The 22,117-nt window shown below is 46.3% G+C and overlaps 1 protein-coding gene across 1 annotated transcript in view; it reads left to right on the forward strand.

Moving 5' to 3' along the window:
- Nucleotides 1-22,117, forward strand: part of CUBN (cubilin) — a 271,581-nt gene that overhangs the window by 158,042 nt on the left and 91,422 nt on the right. Inside the window, exons 33-38 of the mRNA XM_004605343.2 lie at nucleotides 1,405-1,518; nucleotides 3,345-3,461; nucleotides 5,889-6,017; nucleotides 7,003-7,135; nucleotides 18,106-18,311; nucleotides 20,256-20,440. Coding sequence (XP_004605400.2) covers nucleotides 1,405-1,518; nucleotides 3,345-3,461; nucleotides 5,889-6,017; nucleotides 7,003-7,135; nucleotides 18,106-18,311; nucleotides 20,256-20,440 — 884 coding nt within the window. The remainder of the gene's footprint in view (nucleotides 1-1,404; nucleotides 1,519-3,344; nucleotides 3,462-5,888; nucleotides 6,018-7,002; nucleotides 7,136-18,105; nucleotides 18,312-20,255; nucleotides 20,441-22,117) is intronic.

Here is a 22,117-nt window from a genome sequence, read left to right on the forward strand (position 1 = left end):
AAGGGATGAGTCTGGACCTCAGATATGGGCCCCAGCTGTTTACCATGTGACAACTTGAATAGAAAGAATGAAGTATGACCTTTCCACCAGCGGATACATGTAATGTCACCTTCATCTGACTTCTTTTGAGTCTCTTCTGGTTTCCTTTCAGTAGTTCCCTTGACCAAGTTTTCAGGTTACTTGGTAGTTTAAAGTTCCTTTAAAACAAGGGACAGTATAAAACAAAGTTTTATTCTAATTATTTTATCTAGGCTGGGACTGGAAGCAGACACTCCACTCCGCATCACAAGACTGGTGTGTCCCAGCCAGCCTCTCGTTGCTGAATTCTGCTCTTTTCCATTTGGGACTGGGGTTGTGCCCATGGTTTTTCGCTCTTCAGTCACCGCTTCTCAGTGCGTCTCACTAGGCCTTCCCAGCCTTGACCTTTCACTGGTTCATTCTGAGATTTACTCTTTATTCTACCTGTTGGAGTTGGGACCCAGCACTGGGAGGGTTGGTGGTCGGCTTCAGTGTGTGTCTGGTATTTATTGAGATGGAGCTGTCGTTTCAGATGAGGTCAGTCTGGCCAGTCATTCTCTCTGCTTATGTGAACTTGCTCTTATCCAGCAGGAGAGAACTCAGCCCAGGGGTCATTTCTGAGTCCAGGTCTCTGAAAGACACAGTAAACGTGGGATCCAGACAGATGGCATAACTCAACCGTTTGCCATGGTTTCAAGGGAAGAACAATCTTGAAACATGTTTGTTCTTTTAAGGAATCAGCTATGTTCTGCTTTAATTATTTTCCTACTATGTCTTATCTGGACTCTTCTGACAGCCTCCTCAATCTCAGCCACTCTTCCCCGTGGTCCTCCAGAGTTAACTCCCTGAAGCCCTGCTCTGATAATGCCCTCTCCGGGGTCTGGTCATCACTCCCCATCTCCTCCAGACCCCCTCCCCCTCTGGTGGCCACAGATACTCACCCTTTGGGCTCTCATAGAACTTAGAACTTCAGTATTGATACATAGTCATCCTTTGGAAGTCTTTTCCAAAGACTTTTGGAACAAGCATTTATTTTCATTAAAAAGTTGTTCTTACAAGAATGGTCCCAATGCCTGTCACTTGTAACAGGGCCCAGGGCATGAGTAATTGCCGAGATTCTGCTGGAAGAACACAGGCAGCTCACATCCATGAGCTCTGCTGTTCTGTGGCACTCTGCTTCCTGTAATTGAAGAGTACTGTGATAAATGTGCAATCCATTTTCAGAGTCCCGTGTCATCTATGCAGCTCTCTTGGCAAACGACTTCCTTGGTGTGGCTTTCAGAAATAAGATCAAGTGGCTCACACTTCCTCACACCCAATAATTGTTCTGTAGCATCAGTAGAAATCAAGAGTCTCTGACCTTCCCTGTCTGTTTGCGTTCCTCAGCCTGTGGTGGCTTCATCCTGGCCAGCTCTGAGGACACGATTGCCTCTCCCCTCTTCCCTGGCATCTACCCAACCAACCAGAACTGCAGCTGGATCCTTCAAGCCCAGCCTCCTTGTAAGTAACAAAAACAGGTATCCAGGATGGAGGGTGTCGGGGGGATGTCAGTCTCTGACTCGTGCTCTGGTCTCCTCAGCACCAACAATGGATGGCCTTCCTCTCCGGTCTGTGGGAGTCCCGTTCCCGATACGCTTGAGAACATACATTTCCGGTTCTGATGAGGAAGTCACTTTTGCCATTGGTTGTTTGACGGATGGGGCAGCCAGCTCTGGCAGTGCTCTGAGGCAGCTCCTAGTAAGGTGCCCAGGGGGTTACTTCTGGCATTTTCCAGGAAACCAACCAAGGAATTCAAACTCAGGCCGCCTGCATGCAGAATCCATGCTCTAGTCTTTTTTGAGTCATCTTTCTGGTTCTTTCCTGTTCATTCTTTATTTTTAATTTTATTTTTATGGATCAAAGAATATCAAATTAAAAACAAACACAAAACCCCATAACTTCATGGCATCAATAAGCTTCTGAGGTTGGGGGTGAACAAAAAAATACTAAATAACTTGCTTTTGACACGTATGCCGGGAGTGCCGTGGGTGCTCCGGGCAGTGGCCGCATGCACACGTGAATAGTAAGAAGCGGAGGCTGGGGAATCATGAGCATGTAGCTCGGAAATGCAATGCCACGAGCCTATTGATCTTCAATCAAAGTGAAAGCTAATTATAAACCCGTCTTTTTTCTGCAGTGCACATGTCAAATGTTCCAGCACAGACCTGGGAGAAATACTTACGTGCTCACAGGGTTTTCCTTTAGAATCCTAGAATCCTGTCTCTCATCAACCCCAAAATCTTATCTCTGACATGGCAGCAGCCTGCAAGGGTCGCTGTCCAGATTTTAGAGAGAAAATGAGGAGACCCCAGTGCTCAGGCAAATTTGCTGCCGTGATGGGGGGAGGGTGTGTGTGTGTGTGTGTGTGTGTGTGTGTGTGTGTGTGTGTGTGTGTGAAGCATGGTGGAAATTGTGGGATCATTAGCAGCCCTGTCATTCCTGAAGGTTTTCAGGGGGAAAAATATGATTTCAGACATAATGTGGGAAAGACATTAAGTTCTTGGCTCTGTTCTATAATTCATGACCTGCGAGAAAATAGACAAGTCACTTAGGCTAATGAGACCCCATTAGTGGATCTGAAAGAGAAAGCTGTTTGGTTTCAGTGCTCTCTAATAGTTTTCCTGGGGCTGTCAAGACTTCACAGAGGGACCCCAGGCCACGGCGAGGGCCACGTTATCCTCCATCCTCCCGGACGGGAGTGGGAGCGTCAGCCGAAGGTGCCAGCCAGCCAGACGCAGGAAGCTCTGCCCAGAGGGGGCAGTTCTGCTCTGAGGGTCCTCCCTGGTCGTTCACAAGCAGTTAGGTGAAAGTTTCCACTTGTTCAAGGACCGCAGCAGGGAAAGTTCCCGTTCTCCAGATCAGGTAGCCGGGAAGAGCCACAGTGGGGAAACATGCCTGGGCACTTAGGAGCGAGTGTTTGCAAGGGATTCAGAGCTTCCTTCATAAGTGAGCCAGAACCTCTCGAGCCCCAGTTTGGGCGTGCAGTAGAACAGAGGGGCAGGTCTGTGCGCCGGGGGGAGAGAGTGGCTTAGCAATCATCGCCGAGAGAGACAGGTGATACTCAGATGTCGGAGGCTGTTTATTCCAGCAAGACTCCACAGTGCCCGGGCTGAGCCCCGAACCCGCAGACCAACCAGCATTGCCGTCTCCCCCATCCTGTCCCTCTCCAGAGGAAACCCCCGCAGCCCAGCAGCTGTTGGCCCGCTCAGGCCCTGGAGACGCGATGAAATGGCCGGGGCTGCTCCTGCCGTGCTGACCTCCTGCGGCCCTCGCCTTGTGTCTTCCAGCCAACCACATCACCCTGTCCTTCACTCACTTTGCACTGGCCGGCAACAGCAGCGCGGGGTGTGCAGGGGACTTCGTGGAGGTCTTGGATGGAGCTCACGAGGACGCGCCCCTCCGAGGTACGCTTTGCCGCCACCCCGACACCCGCGGCCTTGGCTGTGCTTCACTCATGCTCTCTGGGGCAGGGGCTGTCGTGTGGGGCTGCCGTGCCGGCCCCAGTGCCAAGAGCCACAGACGCCAGGCCAGGGCTGTTGGGGGGGGAGTGCAGGGTCGAAGGGGAGGTGCCAGAAGTGCCCCACGTTCCCAGTCAGGGACATTTTTCTTTTTATTTCAGAGAAGGTGGCCTCTGTGGACTGAACACACATCGGGAGGGGTGCACGTGAGCCGTGAGAGGAGGGACACGCCCCCTAGTAGCCAGACCAGCCCAGTCAGTGCTGGCCACCAGTGGGGGACAGATACTGCAGCCAGCTTGCCCCCAAATCTAAAACCCAGAGTTTACTCCTCCCTCCTTCCTTCCTTCCTTCCTCCCTCCCTCCCTCCCTCCCTCCCTCCCTCCTTCCTTCCTTCCTTCCTTCCTTCCTTCCTTCCTTCCTTCCTTCCTTCCTTCCTTCCTTCCTTCCTTCCTTTCTTCCTTCCTTCCCTCCTTCCTCCCTCCCTCCCTCCCTCCCTCCCTCCCCTCTCTCCCTCCTTCCTTCCTTCCTTCCTTCCTTCCTTCCTTCCTTCCTTCCTTCCTTCCTTCCTTCCTTCCTTCCTTCCTTCCTTCCTCCCTCTCTCCCTCCCTCCCCTCTCTCCCTCCCTCCTTCCTTCCTTCCTTCCTTCCTTCCTTCCTTCCTTCCTTCCTTCCTATTTCCTTCCTTCCTTCCTTCCTTCCTTCCTTCCTTCCTTCCTTCCTTCCTTCCTTCCTTCCTTCCTTCCTCCCTCCCTCCCTCCCTCCCTTCCTTCCTTCCTTCCTTCCTTCCTTCCTTCCTTCCTTCCTTCCTTCCTTCCTTCCTTCCTTCCTTCCTCTCTCTTTCCCTCCCTCCCTCCTTCCCTCCCTCCCTCCCTCCCTCTCTCCCTCCCTCCTTCCTTCCTTCCTTCCTTCCTTCCTTCCTTCCTTCCTTCCTTCCTTCCTTCCTTCCTTCCTTCCTTCCTTCCTTCCTTCCTTCCTTCCTTCCTCTCTCTTTCCCTCCCTCCCTCCCTCCCTCCCTCCCTCCCTCCCTCCCTCCCTCCCTCCCTCCCTCCTTCCTTCCTTCCTTCCTTCCTCCCTTCCTCTCTCTTTCCCTCCCTCCCTCCTTCCCTCCCTCCCTCCCTCCCTCCCTCCCTCCCTCCCTCCCTCCCTCCCTCCCTCCCTCCCTCCCTCCTTCCTTCCTTCCTTCCTTCCTTCCTTCCTTCCTTCCTTCCTTCCTTCCTTCCTTCCTTCCTTCCTTCCTTCCTTCCTTCCTTCTGTTTTGTTTTAGAACCATACCCAGAAGTGTTTAGATCTTAGGGCTGTGCAGTGCCAGGTATTGACACCGGGCTTGCTGTGTGCAAGGCAAGCATCCTGTGCACTGTCTAATTCCAGTCCCAAGGACATACTTTATGCCTGTAGTTGCTTTACACAGAAGTAACTGCAATCCATCTCAGCACTGGGGAGCATTTTTTGAGAAAATTCTCATTATATCATTCAGCATTTGAACACTTTAAAGAAAGGCAGGAAGAAAGGGAAAAAGTGCAGGAAGGGAAGAGGAAGAGACACTGGAATTTTGTTTGACATCCCAATAAAAGAAAAGATTACTGGTTCCCGTTTCCTGAAATGCTCCCCGATGCAACCCTCTGAGTTCATTTATATTTCGCTGGTGGGTTGATCAAGTGGGAACTCTGTCCTCAAGCGTCTGAAGAAGTCTCCGTCCGAGAAAGGACTTGCCCTGCGCTTGGCTCTGTTCCCAGGATCAGGCGGTACCTGAGACAGCAGCGGGCAGCCAGTGAATACACTCTGCTCTGTGCACACGCCCGCTTGCTTTCAGTCAGCACTTCACGAGTATAATATTATCATACGGCTCTCAACACATTATTTTATGTGTTGTGTCAATGCATACTGATGGGGCTGGGCTCACGCTGAGTGCTGGCCTAAGCTCTTTATACAAATCCTCATGCCTTGACGATGTGGGTTTGTTTGCTTTGATATCCTCATTTCTCAAATGGGGAAACTGAGTCAGGAGCGAAGCCCGAGTGTTCTGGCTCCGTCACCCACACTTTTCTCTGCTCTCATTGCTGGCTTTCCCAGGTCACGGTTCTGTTGGCGCAAGGTCTCCCGGGCCGGAGATCTGTTAGGTGTGAGGTCCATTCATCTCTCGAGTTCCCGTCTCCCCTGACGCTCTTTATCCTGCTTACAAATGATATTTGGCCTGCGTTTGTTTTTTATGCACTCCCAGGCACAGTGTCAAACACGGACTCTGATTTAAGCGGTTCTCCAAATAGAGATCTCCTTGGTTGGCTTGGCCCTGTGGGATTCTGAGCGGTACATGCTTGCGAGGAACCGTGACCAATGGTGCCATCGCTCACTTCCCCCATCCTCATCCTTGACTTAGGTCGCTTCTGTGGCACGTCCATGCCCCATCCCATCACGTCCTTCAGCACTGCCCTGACACTGAGGTTCATCTCTGATGATAGTGCCACCTCGGAGGGTTTCCATGCCACGTTCAGGCCGTCATCGTCCGGTAAGAAACCTCAGCAGATGGCGCCACGAGGACATGGGGGGTGCTAGAAAGCTGTGGCTTGGTCTTTGGAACTCTTCTGCCTCTGGGCTTGGGGACTGTCTCCTGACACCAGCTTGGTGCCTCCCCCACCACCGGCAGCAGCAGCTTCTCATAGATGTGTGTCAGGGCCTCTTGGCTCTTGTGGCTGATGCAGGACGTGGAGAGGATCGACTGGGACGTGCAAGGCCTCTTGCCTAGTCGTGCCCTGTCACCTGATTCATTCACACTTTGGGTGGCAGCTGGACAGCCAGTATCTGTGGCAGCACTCACGAATGGGCTGGACTGTCTTGTCCTTCAGCCCCCCTGACCCTGCTCCTGGCCAGGTCCGCTGAGGTAGGAAGGAGGGAAAGGTGAGCCAGGAAAATGGTCTCAGGCAGCTGTCAGCTTCCCCGTTGTGATTGGTCATTCAGAGCTCTTGATTGACTCCTAATTCGGGTTGGGGTGTTTCACTCTTCTCCTAAGCAAGCAAAGCTGAAACATTGCCGGGTGTTCTGGGCCAGGACTGAAAATCCTTTCAGGGACCAAGGGGCTGTCCTAGGAAAACAATGTTTTGTTATAGTCCACAGAAAGGAAAGGATATGAGCAAAGGGGCCCCGAATCTTTTCCTTATTGTATATGATGTGGGTCTTTTTCATTTATTTATGGATCTGGGGTCACACCCAACGGTTCTCAGGGCTTACTCCTGGCTCTGCATGCAGAAATGACTCCAGGTTCTGCACTCAGAAAGTACTCCTGGTGGTTCAAGTTAGACCACATGGGGTGCCAGGAATCAAATCCCGGTCAATTGCATGCCAGGCAAGCCCCCTGCCTGCTGTATTATCACTCCGGCCCCAGTGCGGGTCTTTTCCAATGTGAAGTGGATGTCAGCATCCTTGGACACACAGAGCACCTTCTGGGGGCTGCATTTGACCGTCGCTCAGCACTCACCCTCTTTCCCTTCTTGCAGCCTGTGGCGGAAGCTTACACATGGCCGAAGGCACCTTCAGCAGCCCTGGCTACCCAGAAGTTTATCCCGCCCATGTGGAATGTGTCTGGAACATTGTCAGCTCCCCGGGCAACCGGCTCCAGCTGTCTTTTCTGTAAATCTTCCTTTTTTTCTTCTTTTTTTATGGTGCATTGTTTAAGCGCAATGAATCTGCAGGAAGGAAGTGCTGTTACGAATAGGACGACAGCTTACAGCACATGTGTCCAAGCAACTGGTGGAGAAGACGATGGGAAATGGAGGGAGTCTCTGCAAATTTCCTGTTTGAGTCACAGCGCCGGGCTGAAATAGCATTCAGATGACCACAAGAATGGTCCGAGAGCCACGCCTGGCATACCAGCAGCACATGCCAAGGCGCGGGGCGCAGTACCGGGCGGAATGCTCGCCTTCACAGTACCATGATTCTCTTTCTTGTTTTAACTTGGAATGTGGCACATTCTCCACCCTGGAGACTGGCCGCATCTCAAGCGGAGATGTTTGGCCCTGGGTTTTCCCTCTCTGGAGAAGCCCATGTTCTCTTTTAAAGTTTCATCCTCACTCCCCACCCCTCTACCCCCACTGCCCCTAATCTAAGTAAATTTCTTTCCAGAAAAATGATTTGACTTTAAAACATCAGGTGCACTGAAATGCTTCCTGAGCATCACTAATATTCTTTCCTACGAAAATCCCCATCTCTGCTGAGGCTTCTTTACTGATAGATCATCCCCTAACCCTCGTCTGCTCCTTGGAGCAAGGCTTTGGGTGTTTGGGAGTACTTGTTTGGTTAATGCATGAAATCTTGTTTTCCTCATGGAACTGTAAGGCTTTTTTTCTTTTGGATTCTGTGAATTGACAGTAGCATTAGCATGCTCTGAGTGGTCCTAGATTAAAAAAGCGGTGGCCAGAGAGACAGGATGTAAAGTTTAGGGTGAGTGACACAGGCTTTTTAATCAATCAGGACCTGTGACAGATCCACAGGAAGTGGGGACATGGCAAATATTGCTTGGGTACTTAAATTGTCCTGTAAAGTAGCTCTGTGTGATCATATCCTACTACAAATTGTGGGCCATAGTTTCCTTCTCAGCTCATGCTCGGGGGTCACTCTAGGATCCAGGCTGTCCTGGGGATTGATCCTGGGGCTTCCTCATTCAAGTGTGTGCTCCGTCCCTTTGAACCATCTCCCCGGTCCAGTTCCTTTTAGTTTTGAAGAAAAAAGACTCATCGTCGAGAGAGAGGATTGTTCAGAGGAAGTTGGCCTGTTTGTTCTAGAAAGCCCCACTCCTTCTCCACCTGTCCTGTGCATTGAAGACAGATCACAGGGTGACAGCAGGCCTGCTGGGGTCGTGGCCAAGCTTCTCGAGTCATTCCCGGGGCACAGGTGGCGTTGCGTGGGACGGCAAGTGCCCTCTGAGTACCGCACCCCACTACCTCTCCGGAATGAACCTGGTGCCTGCCCTTGTGTAGTTCCGTTGGGAAGGAATCTGTGTCCTGCACCGGGGGAGAGGGTTGGTCACACCCTGTGGTGCCCGGAGGCCATTCCAGGTGTGTCTCTTGAGAGCCTTTGGACAGTGCTTGGGGGACCACTGGGTATGGGATCTGGACCCAGGACGTACCCTCTGGACTCTCTCCTCTTCCAGGTCTCACTTTTCTCCTGGTATACATTTATTCTGTTAGTCGCCCACTGTTTGCTGGTTTTTCTGTTATTGTGGTTTAGGTAAGAGTGTGGTAGTAATGTTGACGTTTACAAAGCCACTGTACGTCTCACTGCTGAAGTGTCCAGGACCTGTTACTGGGTCACCTCTGGTGCCATCTTTCTCCCCGCACCCTGCCACTCATGGACGGGCAACCACAGTTCTAGCGTGCACTGAACCTACTGTCCACGTGCTCTAGACCCTCCACCTGTGCCCGCACCCCCACCCCATTACTTCTTTTATTTACTTATTATTTTTTTATTGAATCACCATGTAGAAAGTTACAAAGCTTTCAGGTTTAAGTCTCAGTTATACAATGCTTGAACACCCATCCCTTCACCAGTGCACATATTCCACCACCAAGAATCACAGCAAACCTCCCCCCAGCCCCCTCACCTCCCCAGCCCCCCACCCCGCCTGTGTAACTGATAAATTTCACTTTACTTTCACTTTACTTCTAATCCACCTTGTCATCCCTCCATCTCCACCCCAACCTGGCACTCCAGGTCTGGAGCCCAGGGGCTTATTATTGTTTGATACTGTCCACACCCTCTGTGTGTTGCTCTGGATACCACAGACGAGTAAGAATTTGTCCTTCTGCCTCTGTTATGTACCGGGCCCTACTGTGTACTGTGCTCTACTGCATACTAGGTTCTATAGCATACTAGGCCCTACTGTGTACTGGGCCCGATTGTGTACTAGGTCCTACTGCGTACTAAACTCTACTGTGTACTGGGCCCTACTGTGTATTGGGCCCTACTGTGTACTGAGCCCTCTACATACTGGGCCCTACTGTGTACTAGGTCCTACTGAATACTAGGCAGGAAGTGGGCACATGTCCCTCTCTTTGGAGACCCTCCTCCTGTGAGGGTAAATTAAATATGATTTTGGCCCTGAAGGTAAAATTCAAACCCTTCACACAGCTTTGCAGACCTCATGTTAACAAGGAAAAGGACTTCTTTCTTTCATGTTTTTCCCTCTTAGTCTCTACCACATTCCTACCATTGATCAGGGACTCACTGATTGATAGCCACTTGGGTCAGGCACTAGCGTATTTGTAAACAAACAGTAATTTTGTTTCTTGATAGATTCTTAAAAAGAAAAAAAAAAGAAAATCAATGTCCAAGAAGCTGTTTGTCCAAAATACAGATTCATTTCCTCTATCAGGGCTAATCCTCACAAACATAGGGTGCACCTTAATTAGGATTCAGGATGTTCAACTTCACCCCCTTGACACCAGGCTGATCCTACCAGATTATCAAGACTTGTGCAGTTCTCTCCCGCTGCCATTTCTAATGGGTCCGAAGTGGCAGTTCACAATTAACAGCAAATGGGAGGCACAGGGTTCTACTTCGAAGAGATGACAACGAAATATAACAAAGCAAGTTCCAGGACCAGAGAGATAGAACAGGAGGTGAGGTGCTTTCCTTTTACGCGTCTGACACTGGTTTGATCCCAGGTAACGACGTAAGTAATCCCTGAGCACGCCCAGAGGTGGCCTCCCAAACAAAAGCCACAGCAGGAAAGCGAGTGGATCCATTTTACTGTTTCATGGAAAGGAAATCCTAGGTAGACAAATCTTAGCTCTGTGTCTTCCTTTCTTAGCCCATGATGTGTTGCACACTTAATTGTGTTGTATATTTAATTGTTGAGTAATTTTTATCCTTAGAGTAAGACTTGTAGAATGTAAGATTCTGTATGAAGATTATGATGAGAAAGGCTTAATAGCAAGGCCTTTGAGTTATTTCTGCCAGGCCTAAACTATATCCAGATGGGTGTCTAGAAACATCCCCCAGCGTCCGTGAGAGAGGCATATGAGAAACATATGGAAGATGTCAAGTTCTAAAATGCGGGATTTGGATCATGAACTCTGTGGTGAAATTGAGGATGGAAGAAAACTAGGGAAATTATGGTTGAATCTGTAACCAAAAACAAGGATAAAAATGGAAAGGAGAGTCTCCTTTTCTTTACTTTTTTTTTAGAAAAACAGATATTTAAAGGAATTAACAGAAAGGGTATTTTATGCTTGCACAGTGCTTTTAGAAAGTGACTGATCTTGGTTCAAGAATCAAAACGAGATAATGAGAAACAGGGACTGTGCTATTTTTGTTCCACATCATCATTTTCCTGAGAGATCTTAGCTGAAGTGTTTGGATAAAGGGTCAATTTACTTAGAAAATGGGCTGGCCTAAAACAAAGATGTCCAAGAGCAATGAAGCGTTCTTAAAAGTTTAATATGATTCTTTAGACACCTTTCCTGCATTATTTTTAATCAGATATCTTTTTTGACTGCTTAGCACTGGATTATATCCATCTGGTACTCTATCCAAAAAGACCTGCATTTAGTGAAAGATTGAGCCAATCTTCCTGTTTTCATTTGGGGCCAGACCAAGCAGCGCTCAGGCTCCCCCCTGCTCTGCTCAGGGCTCACTCCTGGGGCTGCTTGGGGACCATATGTAGCGCCAGGGATTGAACCTAGGTCAGCCACATGCAAGGCCAGTGACCTGCTGGCCTGGGCGGGGCCCTGCTGATGTCACATCCTGGTGTAGTGGGATGGGGACGCCAATTCTCATTTTCAAAGAAACAGAGCTTTCTGTAACTTTGGGGTTTGGGGAGGATTCCATGGTGATCACCTGCTGAGGAAATTCATCTCCCTTCCTTCCCTTCCTGCTTTCTGAGAAGCAGAGGAGAACAATGTCAGCCAACTCACCTGGCCTATCATAGGTTAGGGATAGGAGCTTGACTTTAAGTACTAAGCATGGCAGCCAACCCGATGATGCATTCATGGGGCTGGAGCGATAGTACGGCGGGTAGGGCGTGTGCCTTGCACACGGCCCACATGGGTTCGATTCGTAGCATCCCACATGGTCCCCCGAGCACCTCCAGGAGTTACTCCTGAGTGCAGAGCCAGGAGTTAACACCTGTGCATCGCCGGGTATGACCAAGAAAGCAAACAAACAAACAAACAAAAAACAAGGATGCACTCACAGTGATTCCTTGACAGATACCATCGTAGATACATGTTTTCTCTTATAAAAAAAATCAAATTTTCAAGGCCAGAGAGATTGTATGGAGGACAGAGCACTCACTTGCCTCGCGTGCTGCTATGGCTGAGACAATGGCTCACTCCCGGGCACCACACATGATCCCCCTAGGCACTGCCAGGAGTGGTCCTTGAGCACAGACCTAAGAGTGACTCCTGAGCACCTCTAGGTGTGCCTCCGTATCCCAAAAGAAAGAATCAGATTGGGGCCAGAGCGATAGTACAGCAGGGAGGGTGCTTGCCTTGCACACTGCCGACCCAGGTTCGATTCCTGGCATCCCATATGGTCCTCAAGCGCCAGCAGGAGTGATTCCTGAGAGCAGAGTCAGGAAGAACTCCTGAGAATCCCTGGGTGTGACCTCCACCACCAAAGCATAGGACTCAGATTGTGAAGGAAGACCTCTGGGGTAGAGACAGATGTCTGGGTGCGCAGCCACTGTAGCTATTTCCTTATTTCTTCTGACTTGCTGTGGGAACTGACAGAAGGTAGATGTAGATGGGCCGTCCTGGGCCGACAGCCGCAGACGCCCTGTGGAGCTGAGTGAAGGCTCCCGGGGCTGGTGGACAGCGAGGCTGGGAGCAGGGGTGTTGGGGCCACTGAGGGCAGAGCTGGAAACTCTGCCTTATGCCTCCCGGACCCCCCATTACCCTTGCCCCCTGTGAAATCCTGCAGTCCACAGTTGCAATTTGGAGTACGCATGAGAGAGAAGTCAGGTGTCTATCTTCAAGATATTTCCATTTTCTTTTTCTTCCCAACACAATCAGTCCTCTAGAAAACTAAAGAGACGGTTATTCTTTCTTTTTTCTTCGATTATGCCCTATTTCTTCTTGGGGGGAAAACAAGGGTCCCTCCAATAAACTTCCAAAGAAATAATATTTTGTAGGGACTTCCTCTACCTTTAAAAAAATCATCAAATTGGTTTTTTTCTTTAAAAAATTAGCTTCAAATAAATAAATAATATGCAACAAAAGCGCCCCCTTCCTACCCGCCCCTCCCCGCCAATTTCAAGATCCTAAATCTTAACGTGGCCACTTTACCCTGAACAATACCTCCATCATTATTTCTTCTTTGTAGAAAATGACCACTACCTCCCAATTTTGTTTCCTGCATCTGTGTTTATTTTTTGCCTCTCTTTCTGGAATATCTGCTCCCTGAGGAAGAAGTGCCGTGCATTTGCTTCTCTGTCTTCTTTCCCCGCTGTAGTCCGTATAGTAACCCCAGCAGTTGGATTACTGAATGTGGACCCAAGTGAGTTTCTAATTGTGGTGTGCTGATACCAGAAAATCCATTGATTTCTGTCTGCTGTCTTACTCGACAGCCATTCTGCTCTCCAGACAGGCTTGCTCTGTTTCCCTGCTTCAGTGTCCGTCTGGAGGAGGGTTTGGTATTGAGTGCTCTCTGCGAGTTCGTGAAGGAGTGACCTCTTCAGTGCTGACTTACAGCGATGTATTCTTCAAGTCTTAAAACCATCCCCTCCCTCTCTCCCACTCCCATTTCTTGTCTTTTTTTCTGGAAAACTTCTGTAACATGGGAAATGAAAGAGTCTGATACCTTTGGTGTAGGCAATTTGGAGGCCTTTCTCAGTCAATGAAGACAGTTTTTTCCTATTCCTAACTTCGTAATAGTTTTTAAGATGAATAGACTTTTTTTTTTTTGGCGAAAGCTTTTCTGCAATTGTCTTTGATCTTCCTTCAATTCATTTTTGCATCGATTTTTCTCTTCTAACCTTTTCATATGTATGGTGAGTTGTTCTAATAGATTTTCTATTCTCAAATAGAGTCCAGCTTGATGAAATTTCACAGATTTTACAAATTTATGGATTTATTTTGGAAATATTTCATAGAGAATTTTCAGTCTAAACTTTGTATTTGTTGTCCCCTACTGGTTTTGTTTGACCTGATACTGATGTAAAGTAAGAGTCTCTTCTGTTCTTTGTTAGTTTGTGTATGATTAGTTTGGTAGGGTTTTTCTATAAAATAATGATGACTATGATTTTTGTCTCATTTTGTCTGTGGAGAATTTTTCACTGTCATCTCATTGCTCATCGATTTGCTTAAGCGGGCACCAGTAACATCTCCATGTGAGACTTGTTACTGTTTTTGACATATCCAATACGCCATGGGTAGCTTGCTAGGCTCTGCCGTGCAGGTGAGAGGGGAATTTTTAGTACTTATTTTTATTGACTAAATGGCTCTTTTTGGCTTTTGTTTTATTTAACTAGTCATGTTACAGTGTTTTTATAGAAAATTATCTGAGACTTCAAAATTATTGGCATGCTATTATTAACACATTTTATTATGATTTTACAGTTGACTGTGTGTAATTTTATCCTTTCATGATTGGTAATATTGCTTATTTATTAGCATTCCATATTCTATCACTGTACCACTGTCATCCCGTTGCTCATCGATTTGCTAGAGTGGGCACCAGTAATGTCTCCATTGTGAGACTTGTTGTTACTGTTTTTGGCATATCAAATATGCCACGGGTAGCTTGCCAGGCTCTGCTGTGTGGGTGAGATACTCTCAGTAGCTTGCTGGGCTCTCCGAGAGGGAAGGAGGAGTCAAACCTGGGTCAGCCACATGCAAGGCAACACCCTACCTGCTGTACTAGAGCCTGGCAAGCTACTGAGAGTATCCTGCCCACATGACAGAGCCTGGCAAGCTACCCGTGGCGTATTGGATATGCCAAAAACAGCAACAAGTCTCACAATGGAGTTGTTACTGGTGCCCTGGTGCCCGCTCTAGCAAATCGATGAACAACGGGACGACAGTGCTACAGTGCTATATTTTATAGCAATATTAATCTTGTGAAAGAAAAGTTTATTTTGTAATCTTTTGCATATTTCTGTTTTATCAGTTTTTTTTTTTTTTTTGCTTTTTGGGTCACACCCAGTGATGCTCAGGGGTTACTCCTGGCTTTGCACTCAGGAATTACTCCTGGCGGTGCTTGGGGGACCATATGGGATGCCGGGGATCGAACCCGGGTTGGCCGTGTGCAAGGCAAACGCCCTACCCGCTGTGCTATCGCTCCGGCCCCGTGTTTTATCAGTTTTAAATGATATCTTCTTTCTTTTCTTAAGATTATTGAAACATTGTGGGATAGATCTTTGCAAAGCTGTTCATGATTAGGTTTCAGGCATACAGTGTTCCAACACCCACCCCTCTACCAGTGCACATTCCCCGCACTGGTGTCCCCACTTTCCCTCCCACCGCCTCACCCTCTCCCTGCCTGCTCAAGGGCAGGCGTCTTTCTTTTCTCTCTTTCTCTCTCTTTCTCAGATGTTATCTTATTTCTTCTACTTCCTTTGCATTTCCCCCTTTTTTTTCTAACTTCTGAGATTAGATACTTAGCTAATTTTTCCAAGTAGTTTTGTTCTTTTCTACTGTAAGAATATGAGGCTAGTATTTTCCCCAAAATATTACTTTTGCTACATCCCATACTTTTTAATACATAATGTTTTCATCCTTCTTTCAGTTCTCAGTATATTAAAATTTCCAGTATGGCTTCTTGTTTATCATAGGATTAGTTAGGGAGTTGTTTTATGTTTCCACATTTGGGGGAATTTTTGTTATCTCTTGGTTACTGTGTTTGAATTTCATTCCTTAGTGGTCAGAAGTTAATAGCTGTAATCTTTTTATACTTGATTTGCGGTCAACTATATTACACATTCTTTTTTAAAAAAATTTTTTAGTAGTGACCACTCAGCCATCCTGACTTGCTAGGGCGGTTGCCTTGCACATGGCTGACCTGGGCTCGATTCCTCCACCCCTCTTGGACAGCCCGGCAAGCTACTGAGAGTATCTAGCCCACACAGCAGAGCCTGGCAAGCTCCCTGTGGCATATTCAATATGCCAAAAACAGTAACAACAAGTCTCACATGGAGATGTTACTGGTACCTGCTCAAACAAATCGATAAGCAAAGGGATGACAGTGATACAGTGATTAGTAGTGAATCACCTTGAGGTACAGTTACAGACTTACAAACTTTCGTGTTTGTATATTATGCATTCTTAAACATGTTCATGCACACATAAATAAATGAGAGAATTTGAGCATTTTAATTTTGGGGTGTGATAGAAGACTGTTATTCTCTTATTACAATTGTAAGGCAGCACCTTGTAAAATCATCAAGAAATATTTACTTAATCCCTTAATGTTGGACAAGAAATTCTATCATAGATGCATTAAAACCTCACATGCAGAAGTTGCTCATTTGTTTATTGGTAAAGACCAAACCTGCTACAGGTACCTTGTACTGAATCCTTGGGCTGATTTCAAACTTTAAGTCCTTTGTTTCTACTTGACGTCCGAGACACAGCATTCAATTATGCTTCCCAGAAGTCTGGGGTTTATTATTTCCTCTTCCTTTCAGAGTCCATTGGCATCTGTGACCACACCCCTCTCTTTTTCTATTAGCTGTTTCTCCCAACTGTCTGGGCGTCACTGTCGTCAGCTGTTACTGTCCTCTTGCCAGTGGCTTCCCAGTCTAGACTGGCGTCTCTTCTGGAGTTATTCTGCTTCTCAGAGTAGTAAGCAGTTTCACCATTACATTAGATTCAATATCGCAAAACACGGAGATATGTTTCCCTACACTCCCAGTCATGATAGTGTCTATTATTTTGCCACTGTATGATTTTGTAAGGGGATGTTCTCAAGTACGTCTGCAGTCATCCTATTTTATCACTTGAAATCCCTCATTTAAAAAATTTGCTAAATATGTACATGACATGAAAATGAGCAACTCACCTTTTAAATGAACGCACTATTTTTTGTCCTTTTTTATTACACTTATAAAATATTTTTTTAAGCTTTATTGAATCACCGTGAGATAGTTACAGGCTTTCATGTTTGGGTTACAATCTCACAGTGATCAAACACCCATCCCTCCACCATTGCACATTCCCCACCACCGATATCCCAGATATACCCCCCCCCCCGTTTCCCACACTCCGCCTGCCTCACAGCAGACAATATTCCCCATACTCTCTCTCTACTTTTGGGCATTATGGCTTGCAACACAGACACTGAGAGGTCATCATGTTTTTGTTCTGTTATCTGCTTTCGGCACGCATCTCCCATCCTGACTGATCTCTCCAGCCATCATTTTCTTAGATGCACGCACTATTTGGTATAGTCATTGCTGCCAATCATTTCCAGTACTTTTCCATCATACTAAACAGAATCTTTTACCATAACTGCCTTACATCATAACTCCACCATAACTCCCCTGAGACTCTAACTGTCCTATACTGTAACTCCCCGTTCCTCTTGCCTACAGCCCTGTGTAGCCTCTCTCCTACTTTAGCTCTATGAATTTTCCTATTTTAATTCTCATATAATAAAAATAATAATCAGGGGCTGGAGAAACAGCAACTGGGTGCTCGCCTCGCACGCAGCTGACCCAGGTTCAATCCCCAGCACTATTTCGTCCTCGTTCCTTACACTCCACCATGAGTGCTCCCTGAGCAGAACAAGAATAATCCCTGAGCACCACCCAGTGTGACTCCAAAACAAATAAATAATCATCTGGTACATGATCTTTTGTACCTGGATTATTTCATTTACCATAAAATTTTTAAGGTTCATTTGTATTATGTTTTATATCAAAATCTCATTATTTTAATAATAAATAATATCTAATTGTTTATGTGTATAAAATGTGGATGTACGGGAATTCATGAAACCAGGGTTCAGACTCTAGCACGCCCAAAGCAAACAAAAAATCAAAAACCTAAAATGTGGATGAGTGTGCATTTGTAGTTATATGTATTATTTTTATAGCGGGTAGCAATCAAACACCAGGTTTGATTCCTCTGCTCCTTCTAAGAGAGCCCAGCAAGCTGCCGAGAGTATCTCACCCGCACAGCAGAGCCTGGCAAACTACTGGTGGCGTATTCGATATGACAGAAACAGTAACAACTAGTCTCACAATGGAGACGTTACTGGTGCCTGCTCGAGCACATCGATGAGCAATGGGATGACAGTGCTAAGTGACAGTATTTTGTGTATTTATACAATTTGTAACTAATTTAGTTTTTTTGTCCACTTATATCTTTGATCATTTTTATTTACCTGTTCTTAATTTGTTTGTGTGCCCATTAAATCTTTTAATTTCATTTTATGTATTCTTGAGGATTTGGGATCATACCACATCTATGTGTCACTAAGAATAATCATCTAAGAAAACGGCAAATGAGCTAAAGAGTTTTTTTAAGTTAGTTTCAAGAACCATGAGTCCTAAAAAATAAGTAGTTGATACAGAGCAGATTTAAGTGCCAGAATTTCTGCTCTATCCCCAAATTCATTCATTCCATTTCATCCTCTTGAATTGTTCCTTTTTTCCAAAACAGAACTTTCCAGCTGGAGGATTCTCAGGACTGTGTCAAAGACTCTGTGGAGATCCGGGCAGGAGGTGCCTCCGGGCCCCTGCTGGGGCGGCACTGCGGGAGCGTCCTTCCCCGCAGCTACGCGCCCACTGTCCAGCACGGCCTGTGGGTGCGCTTCCTCTCCGACGGCTCCGGCACGGGCGCGGGCTTCCAGGCCGCCTTCACTAAAGGTGAGTTGGTTCTGCTCCAGGACTTGGCCCGGGAGCCCGAGAGCCGAGTGGCTGTCCAGCAGCACACGAATGTGCCCTCTGCACCAGCAGTTACCCTCGCGCACTGGTTGTGCTCAAGAAAATTCCAGAAGGAAATGTCACGCAGGCCCTGACTGGGGATGGAGAGTTTCGCAGCTTGATGGTGGGCTGAGAGTGAAGCCGACTCTGGAGTTGGAATTTTGAGCCTTCACCAGCCTGGGGATGGGCGGGCACACCTCCACAGTGGCCACGGGCCCCAGGGAGCAGGCCGTACTGGCTGCTGGACTGAAGGACCAGCGTGTTTGGGATAGCTGCGTTTTCAATCCAGTCAGGCCCGCGCTTCGCTTTCAGCACCGTATTCTGTAAGTTCAGTGAAATATGCAGCTCCTGGTTATAAGACAAGCTTTGGATAGTTCAGCTCAGGATTTTGCCCAACTGGAGGCTAATGTGATTCTTTTGAGGCTTGGCTCTGATATTCTATAGGTTTGGTGTGTTAAGTACATTTTTGATGAGGCATTATCCACTTAAGGATATAGCCCCATGGCATGGTTGGTTAAGCCGTACCTGTATCTCAGTGTCTCTCTGAGAACCAGGAAAGCGTTCTCAGTGGGCCTGAGGTTCTTTCTCAGCTTCCCTTTCTACCTAAGGTTCAGTTGTACTTGTTTTCATGATGTGTTCAAGAATCTTCAATGAATTGGCCTAGGTTTTGCTATATTTATATCCTGTGTATTTTTTATTTGATACCATAAGTTCTATATTTTTTATTTGTTGAATCACTCTGAGATACAGTTACAAAGCTTTCATGTTTGAGTTTCAGTCATACAATGATCAAACACCCATCCCTCCACCAGTGCACTTTTTCCACCACCAATGTCCCCAGTATCCACCATCCCCAGCCCCACCTCTCCCCTGCCTCTATGGCAGACAATCCCCCATACTCTCTCTCTACTTTTGGGCATTATGGTTTGCAATACAGATACTAAGAGGCTATCACGTTTGGTCCCTTTATCTACTTTCAACACACATCTCCTATCCTGAACGATCTCTCTGACCATCATTGACTTAGTGATCAGTGTTCAATATTCCAGCTGCCTTCTCCCCCAGCTCACGAGGCAGGCTTCCAACCATGGAGCAATATTCCTGGCCATTGTCTCTACTGTCCTGGGTGTCAGTCTCATATTATGTTGTTTTATATTCCACAAATGTATAAGCTTTATATTTTTCAAGTTAAGACATCTGAGGTTGACTTAGATTTTATAGTAGGGTATTCTTGAATGGATCAAAATGTTTATAGTGTTTTTATTTTCTAACTCAACTTTTCTGTAATTACCTTTTCTATTGGTGGTTATACTGTGTCGGTTTCTCTGATAGAATTTTTGAAACAGGGCTGGAGAGACAGTTCCAGGAAGGCGCTGGCCTTCTTTGCCTGTGGCTGACCCTGGTTCAGTCCCCAGCATACGGCCCCAGAGCACCCCTCGGAGTGATCCCTCGGAGCAGAGCGAGAGTCACCACTGAACACCACCAGTGTGAGCCAAAGTGAAAGAATTCGAAAAAGAGGTTCCATTCTTTTATAAAACACAGTCACATAGGGAACCTAGTAACCCCAAATTAAAGAATGGGGACAGCAGCTTGTTCTACACTGGTTTCCTGAAGTCTGGGCACCCCTTTTCACACGGAAGCGAATGCCTCTTTTCACAGTATGTCTTCCAAGGAGGCAGAATTCCAGTCACAAATCACCCTTCTCCATGACTTAGTAGGTAGCACAGGAACCAAAAGGGAAGCAGTATTTCTTTCAGTGTTGAGGAGAGCAGTCACAATCAATTAAAAGTTCATTCTTTTTAACACCCTCTGCCTTTTGTTTCTTTTTCCATTTGATTAAAGGGCTGTTGTTAATAGATCTGATTTACCACTCTGTTTCCCTTCCAGTATTTGGCAATGATAATATTGTGGGAACTCATGGGAAAATCGCTTCTCCCTTTTGGCCTGGCCATTACCCCCACAACTCCAACTACCGATGGACAGTGAATGTGAACGCTTCTCAAGTCATTCATGGTAGAATCTTAGAGATGGACATTGAAAAGACACATAACTGCCATTATGACATGTTAAGGGTGAGTTTCCAAGTGCAGTTGATGAATGTCTATTGACAAAAGTAAGTTCTAGCTGAAGTCTGTTCAAACATTTGCAGAGCACACAGGATTGTCTGCTCTAAATCATGCCTCTTCTAGATTACCTGGATATCTATAATTTTTTTCTTTCTAGATTTTTTTCTAGCATAATCGTAACTTATTTGTTAGGTTTTGTTTTAGCCTACATATCCTAATTCTGTATACTTAATGATGTCTTTATCAGCTATCCAATTATTCTCTTTATTCTTAAGTTAGTATCGAAAATGTGAGGGATAGTTTTTAAATAAAATTTATGGTGCTCTTGCTGTCAAGATATTGCTACTTTACCAGATTCATAAACACTATGCCAATGTCAGTTTTCCAGCTTCAATGAAATATAACTGACAAATAAATATAATATATATTTAAGATGTGCAACTTGGTATTTTGATATGTGGACACTAATCACAATCAAGAGAATTGTTAGGTTTATAGACTCACATGCTGATCATTTTGGATGTTTTTCTTTTTGTGCTTGGTTTGGGTGAGTACCTAAGATCTAACTTCTTAGCTAAGTTCAAGTATTCAGCACAGTATTGCTAACTTAATTCCACTGCTGTACATGAAATCTCCACAAGTATTCTTCTTTTATTGCTGAACTTTGTAACTGTTGATCAATATTTCCTCATTTCCTTCCCACTAACCCCCTCCCTGCCCAACCTCTGGGAACCAACGTTCTACTCTCTTCATCCTTGAATTTTATTTCTTCTTTCAGATTCTTTAAGGCAGATTCTGTTCCACTCATCTTGGGAACCTTATAGACCTCATAAGTATTTGGAATGTATGGAAATTACTATTACATAACTTGAAAGCTAAGCTTCTGTAGTATCTTTAATAGAAAAAAATTTATAGTGAATTTTACAGTGAATAGGATCCAAATTATTTAGGAGGAAATAGTGGAAAGGATTAGAAATGTAGTTGGATAGTCCGTGCAGGTCCTGGGTATAGGAGGGAGAAATGATTCTAATTTTCTAAATAGGCAATTTAATACTTTAAGCCAATGAACAGATTTGAATGTTTTCAATGTGTTGAACCATTAAAAGATGTGATTTTAGTGGAGGGGTTGGGCCATACCCACTGGAACTCGGGGGACCTTCCTGGCCCTTTGCTCAGTGACCCTGACTGCTCTCAGGTGACCATATATCCATATGTGGTGCTGGTGGATTTGAATAAGGGTGAGCCACAAGCAAGGCAAGTGCCTTATCTCTCTCTCTGGCCCACATAAATTATGTTAATGTATATTAATATATGGATATTGTTACTAGTTTTGCAGACACAGCTAGCTGCACTTGAGGACAACTGGGGCTACCTCTAGTGCTTGGAACCCTTTTAGGGTTAAAAATCAGGTTCTGGCACATGCAAAGCATATTTTTGATTGCTTGAGGTACATTCCAAATCCTAACGCTGTAGTTCTTCGGTCGTTGTTAATTCTGCTACTTTACTTCTGCTGAGATATAGGAGTGGCCTAGGACCCCCATCCGTTTTCTACCAGTAAGACTTTCTCCCTTTCTTGTTATCTCCCCCCTCCCTGCTTTGTCCGATTCCTCCCTTCAAGGCCCCAACGCAGAGTTATTAAGCACCTTGTATAACATTTGAGGTCCCTGCATGTCCACCCCCCAT

This window comes from Sorex araneus, chromosome 9, assembly GCF_027595985.1.
Source record: "Sorex araneus isolate mSorAra2 chromosome 9, mSorAra2.pri, whole genome shotgun sequence".
Taxonomy (NCBI): domain Eukaryota; kingdom Metazoa; phylum Chordata; class Mammalia; order Eulipotyphla; family Soricidae; genus Sorex; species Sorex araneus.